Source organism: Atta colombica, unplaced genomic scaffold (genome assembly GCF_001594045.1).
Source record: "Atta colombica isolate Treedump-2 unplaced genomic scaffold, Acol1.0 scaffold92, whole genome shotgun sequence".
Taxonomy (NCBI): domain Eukaryota; kingdom Metazoa; phylum Arthropoda; class Insecta; order Hymenoptera; family Formicidae; genus Atta; species Atta colombica.
Genome location: NW_017259586.1, coordinates 1,351,845 through 1,358,809, shown reverse-complemented (window position 1 = coordinate 1,358,809; position 6,965 = coordinate 1,351,845). Strand labels below are relative to the sequence as shown.

The window sequence follows — 6,965 nt, the reverse complement described above, 5'->3', positions numbered from 1 at the left end:
TATATATATTATTATATATATTATTCGAAATATAATACAAGGATATATATATATATATTATATATAATTATTAATGTGTTTAATAATAAGATAGCTGTGTTGTTTACCACATCCACTCCAAGGTACTGTTGGTAAATTCACAAACATGCTTATTAGGTAAAAAAGAGTCCAAGCAATAATTATGCAGTAATATACGTCAAGGAAGAATACAATGGTCATCGTAGCATATCCCACACCTGAAATCCAATAATATATTATGCTTTGTTACATTAAAAAAAATTTACTAAATACACATATACAATACAATCTTAATACACATTTCTTTGAATATTAAACATTTACTTTCAATAAATAAATATTTATTCTAGTAAACAAATGATAGTTAAATCAAATTAATGGTTTTTGTATCAAATAAATATACATTTACATTTAATAACTATTTACTAAAAATTACTCAAATAAATATTTATTAAAATTTAGTATTTTTTTAAATGTAATTTATTGTTGACATATTTAGGCTGTACAATTTTTTCATTCCTAAAGATATCAGAAAATAATTATTACCTTGCAGTAGTGGACACAATTGTCCCACTAACGACATTCCACCAGCTCCAAGATATTGTCCAATAGCGACTTCTTGAAAAAATATAGGAATTCCGCAAAACAGCATTGCAATGCCGTAAGTGATCAAGAAAGCGCCTAAAGCAAAAAATTAAAAAAAATTCCAAAATTTGTTAAGGAAAAAATTTATTCTTTTATATAAATATTAATAACAATTATTTTTATATCGAAGGAGTATAAACAAACAAATCTATTGGTCGCAATTTAAAGCAATCTATTCTTGTTCTTTTTTATCTTACTTCATTTTTATTACATGAACGTAAAAGAAACTCAATAATAAGATAGTAATTAAACTCGAGAAGACCGCGGTTATTAAATTTTAACACAAGCCATTTCCATCATATTAAGAATTGCATGACTTAAACTCTAGAGGAATAATTATGAATGTCGGACGCCACTGAAATCTGGTGCTATTTTATCCCTGACTATAGTGGCAAATTTAATGTTCTGAAGAAGCTTTTAAATGGAATAACAGAATTCTATTACGACCTTATATTAAACTAAAAATTATATAAAACTTTTAACTATAAAAATATTCTTTATGCTAATTAACTTGTATATGTTAGCAAAATAATCTTTTTATTTTGATAACAAATCTGTAATACAATAATAAATTTAAACGACGATTGAAAGTTTTAATGATTTATTTTGTTGATGTGTAAATCTAATTTCATCTACTTACCACCGCCATTTTTATAACATAGATAAGGGAATCGCCAGACATTTCCCAATCCGACGGAAACACTTATGCAAGAAAATAGGAAATCCAATTTATTGTCCCATCCGCCGCGTTCGGCATCCTCCTCTCTATTACCGATTTCAGTCATTTTACCCTGTGGCGAAGACACCGTCATCTTCGGCACAGTACGAGACGGCTCACGCCTCTTATCCGTCGCCACCGATTTGGCCTTGAATTGTATGAAGGTCTGATCGGGGTCGACTTGATCTTTCTCCTCGCCCCAGTAATACATTTTCTCCGCCATGGAGTCTGAAATATACCGAAAATTGACACTGAATCTAGAAGGAAGCGCTAAGTCAATCCTTAAATGTAATTGGAGGGATGAAACGCAAATTCTTGTGGCCTTCATGTGATCGATTATCATGATTTTGTCCTGTCTTATAATACAGTTAAGTAATAATTTCCCTAGAAAGGACACGCGATGTCTTACTATAATTTTATAGAATATATGTGATAAAAAACTTTATATTCATTTTTTTTTAATTTTTTGAAAAACAGATTGATAAAACATCATGAACATTTATTCTGTGAAAGTAGAATTTAATCTTCAAAATAGTTAGTTTAAAAATATTTAAACTTTTTATTCCTTTTTTTTCAAAGTTAAGTTTCGAAACATTTGAGTTTCCTTTTATTTCTTTAAGCTTCTTTCGGAAAGAAAAATACAAGAGCTTTTTCTTCTACTACTATTATTAGTTATAAAACTCTGAGCCCCTATTCTTGAAAAAAAAAACCATATACGATAAACTATACTATAGTATACTATAGTATACGTTACTATTTTTTATGCTGCTTGTATTTCTCTGCTTTTACGTATGCGATACTTTTCAAGAATAGGAATCCTGCAAACTATTAATGTCTCTTTGATCTAATCAATTATGCAGATTTTTTTCATTGCGAGTTAATCTGATAATAGCAGCGATTATATTTCCGAGTGAGCAGTGGTACAAATACATGGTTTCTCGAACATCGACATTTCGCCATGACCTCTATTACATTCGGAGGAAAAAAGCGATGCACCTACAACAGTAAATTTCTCCGCCCACGTTCTGATAAAGCCTACCACGCAATTGCATAGTACAATTACGAATGTCGTTCGGAGTTGTATTTCTGACTCTACTCATTTTCATTTACCTCGCCGATTTTCCAATAGATATGTTTGCAGAGAACATGTGTATATGCATACAGATATATAATCTCGTTGACCTTTGAATAATATCATGTTAAATGGCACGGTTATATTGAAAATGAATTGCTAATAACATCGCAGATGTTAAACTAACAAAGCAAATTTGTTAATATATTTAGCATTGTATATTATAACTGCTTTCAAACTATTCAAAACAATTTTTTTATATACAAGAGAATATTCCTCATTCAATTTTTTGAGAATAACAGATATCTCTTGCATTTATCTTGTATTTAATTTTTTTAATTCAGAATTATTAGACATATAATTGGATATTTTTCCGATTATTGTGCATATTTTTACAAAACAATAATTTAAAAAAAAAAAGAAATGAATTTGAATTTCATAATAAATGATAAAAATAATTAAAGTTGTAGTGTATCAAATTATTTAGAACAATTTCTAAATTTATAAGAAAATATCTCGTAAAATTTTTCGAGAATAACAAATATCTCTTGCATCTATATTTTATTAATTTTTTAAATTCTTTGAAATTCTAGTGGAATCTGAGTACTTTTTCCAATTATTGTGATTTTGATATACGTAAATAATTTTAAAAAAAAACAAATTTTAAATTTATGGAAAAATGCAAAAAATAATTAAAAATTCATCCTCCCGTAATATTTTTTTATATTTATATTTTGTTACTTGCCATTTTTGTTATATTTTTTTCGAACAATTTAAAATCACATTTTTCTTCGGAGAGAGAATTATCTTCACTTTACTAGCTTTTAATATTCAACACATTCGTATTATGATATCGTGTGATTGATATCGCAATTAAACTTTTTAAACAAATTTACATTGAATTAACCGAAAGATAAATTTCTATTTGTACAACGCTGTACAATATCTTTTAGAATCATTTGTTTTAAAGTCAACATCGCATTAACCGAATTCAACTACGTAATTAAATTTTTTCCTCTCTGTTATCGATGAGATTAATTTATGAAAGAATAATAGAGATAATTATTCAGATTTATTTCCGAATCGCGGTATTCTCGATAGCTATATATTTTTCGCAAAATCTCGCTTTGAATTTCAGTAACCAGGTAGCGGAACCTATACAACCGGTTTACTGTTCAAAGTACCGCGGCCATTTGTGCGTATTGTCGTAGCTACACGCGTGTTTGCAGTTATATCGCGTGTGTTCGCTCATTCACATTCATCTCCCTCCTCTAGGAATTCTCTCCCTGTTTCTTTTACCATTGTAACCCAGCCGATTCAGGATCGGCAATGAAGAGGGTGCACGTGCCAAGTAATGTATACACATGTCTACGTACATGTGTGTATGTAATGTGCATATGTTTGCGTTTATGTACGCGAGCGCGCCGTTGGCCGTGCGCGCGCTCCACGCTCATGGATGCTGGACGCAAAATCAATATCAAGTTTACATCGCGTCTATGTACACACGTGGACCGTGAATCTTGTCGTAAAATTCGGACCCGACGCAACGCCGAGGTTGCTGATACTCAATTGGATTGCAATTGCATCAGAACGTGATCGTACTAGTACTGGAGAATCAATCCGGAATATTTTGAATTAAAGGGTGGGAAGGGAGTCACGTAAAAAATGAAACGCGTACACTGAAAAATAAAAATCTATAGAAAATTTAATAACGAAACGAAAGATAAATTTCAAAGCGACACGCAAGCGTAAATCGAAAATATTCTGTTACGTAATTTATAATACAATAAGCAAAAAATATATGCAAAACATTGTTTCATTAATATATATTATTAAAAACATTGATGTTTCATTAATATAATGCATTAAAAACATTGTTCCTTTAAAAGAGATATTAAATTTTTTATATTCTTATAATTCTTTGCTGAAAGGAATATTAAAATAATTGATTCTTTTCCTATCTAATACTTTTTTTTATAGCACATGCTAACGAAGTTTATTTAGCATTGTTTAATGAAGACCACATTATTTAATTATTTTTCACATTTAAGCCAATTTTAATTGATATTTTTGAAAATGAATCAATAAACGAATAATAAATAAATTTAATATAACGCAACATTATTTATATTTTTCAATGACTATCATATGCATACAAAGAACATTAAAAGATAATTATAGCTTAATTAAAAAAGAATTATATTCAATGGTATAAATTAGTTTTCTCTTTGATATGATTAAAATATTTGAAAAAATTATAATTTATAAATTTATTATACGTACATAGTGTAATGCTACGTTCATTCTTGCCATAATTAATAGTTCTTACATAGGACGATGCAGCTGCTCCATCATGCGCTTGACTACGCGAGGGAAATACTTAATCGTTAAATGAATCGCGTAGGTCGTGTACGAATATAATCCTGATCCATTACCCTTATCGATTATCAGGTTACTTGAATTAGGTTTGTTTGAGGTTTGTTTAGGTTCATTATTATTATTATTAATTACAAGGCATTAACAACATTATCGATTCCCAAATGAGTAACTTTGTGCAATCTCTTTTCAATATTAATGAGTATAATTATTTATTTACTGTCTTATATAATTGGATGTAATCCGCGTCTCAATCGCGATAAAAACAGTTTTCGTTTTTTTTAAACATTTTTTTATTTATTCTAAATTCTAGATATGCAGGCATTTAGACAACGAAACTAACGCAAATATTTCAATATCTCAGTTTACGTTTTTTTGCTAAAAATTGATAAAAATCCTAATTTAATATAATTTTTCCAAATTTGATCGTCTTACCAAGGAATGTTCACAGAATTCCGATGTAGCAGCCGTGACCGTCGATTTTTTGTATCTGATAACAGTCGCAAAATTCAATACTGCGTATAATCACATCGTACAAGGAAGCAGACGTTAGTTACGCCGTGTAGGACCCGTTCACGCCCGATTCCGCTTCGGAAGACTAAATTCTCTCCTGAATCTTTCCAAGGTGGTTTTCCCGACCGGAAATCGATCCCACGGTGACTCACGAGTATTCACTTGTCAAGGGTGACGAAAAGCGCACTTTCGGAATGAACGAGGTTTACTTGATATATGTTGTGTTGACCACGAATATCTGCGACCTACCCCACAAGGGTTGTAGTTACAGAATAATGCTCCGGTTCAAGATGGGGAATATTACCCCTTCTGGACGCATGCGCATTTCTGTGCATCCCCCTAGCTGGTGAAGCAAAGTGACGGAGTCCTGGGGTCTGGCGGAAGCGGCAGGACTTTTTACTCGATAAATAATCAAAGAGACCGAGGAGGGTGATTCTATACACTGGACTTCATAAAACTCTTTTTAAGATACTAACAAGGAGATCGTTGTCGTTTAACTTATTTTTTACGCAGCTCTTTTTAACTCTTCTTTTTTCGATATTTCTCACAATATTTTTTTATTATTTTCTACGAAATTAATGATTAATAAATAAAATATTACTTATATGAATAAATTTCATGGAAACAAAATAAAATTTTAATATTTTCAAAATTGTTTATAAAATATTTATAAAATATTAATGAAATAATTATCTCTAATTCTTAGTCCTAACGTTATTAATAAAATAAAAAAATTTAAATCCCACATTAATGAAAATTATTATTAATGAACGCTTGGAATGATTGATGTATATTATAATTTATCATAAATTTGTAATGTTTATATGACAAGAAGATATAAATATTAGAGAAATTTAAAGTGAATAAAGTGTTAAAAATGTATACATTTATTTATAAAGTTTTATATACATACACATACTGTGTTAATATGATTGATAGCATGTGTGCGACCTCGTGTAACGTTACGTACGCACATTATTTTTACGTAACTATTGTACGTCTTTAATAATCATTCGACTATCGTTCAATCTCAAAAAACGTTTTGGTTTTACATATTATACGTATAAAATATTTCTGTAAAAAATTTTATAAATTTTTTTGGAGCATAAATATTAGATAATTAAAAAAAATCTTATCACACAATATATATAAACGTCGCAACGCGCTGACACTCGTTATTTATGTAGATTAAATATTCTCTGTGAAATTGACGCGCCACATTCGAGGATATGTTTTCCCATGAGCATTGCTCAATCGAAGAGCTTCGATGACGATCGTTCAGTGAACATTGACAAGTCCCTTCAACATTCACTTGATTGCTCGCTGCAATTGCTCGGTATCACGGTGTGACAGCCACGTCGGTTTCGCAATTGCTTGGCCGCGAATTTGTCAGGATCCTAAAAACCAAACCCATGTTGCAATCATATTAAGTCATATTTCTTTCGGAATTTTAACGAATTATTGCAGTCAAATCGCATTTATTTAACACAATTAGGATTTCCTTTAAAATTTAAATGGAATTTCTAAAGAGTAAGAATTTTTCATCTTAAAGAGGTAACTTCAGTTTACAATCTAATTTTAGTAAAATGAAATTTTGATTTTATATATAAAATATTTGTATAA

The 6,965-nt window shown here is 29.8% G+C and overlaps 2 protein-coding genes across 2 annotated transcripts in view; both read right to left on the bottom strand.

Annotated features, from left to right (window-relative positions):
* The window catches only part of LOC108693566 (sodium- and chloride-dependent GABA transporter 1-like), a 12,775-nt gene extending 7,194 nt beyond the window's left edge, over window positions 1–5,581 (bottom strand). Inside the window, exons 1-4 of the mRNA XM_018202577.1 lie at window positions 5,265–5,581; window positions 1,304–1,609; window positions 565–699; window positions 108–236 (exon numbers count right to left, since the gene is read on the bottom strand). Of these exons, the coding sequence (XP_018058066.1) occupies window positions 108–236; window positions 565–699; window positions 1,304–1,604 (565 nt within the window). The 5' untranslated portion in view covers window positions 1,605–1,609; window positions 5,265–5,581. The remainder of the gene's footprint in view (window positions 1–107; window positions 237–564; window positions 700–1,303; window positions 1,610–5,264) is intronic.
* Window positions 5,582–6,643: 1,062 nt separating this feature from the next.
* The window catches only part of LOC108693555, a 2,017-nt gene continuing 1,695 nt past the window's right edge, over window positions 6,644–6,965 (bottom strand). The window contains exon 5 of the mRNA XM_018202554.1: window positions 6,644–6,739. Coding sequence (XP_018058043.1) covers window positions 6,644–6,739 — 96 coding nt within the window. The remainder of the gene's footprint in view (window positions 6,740–6,965) is intronic.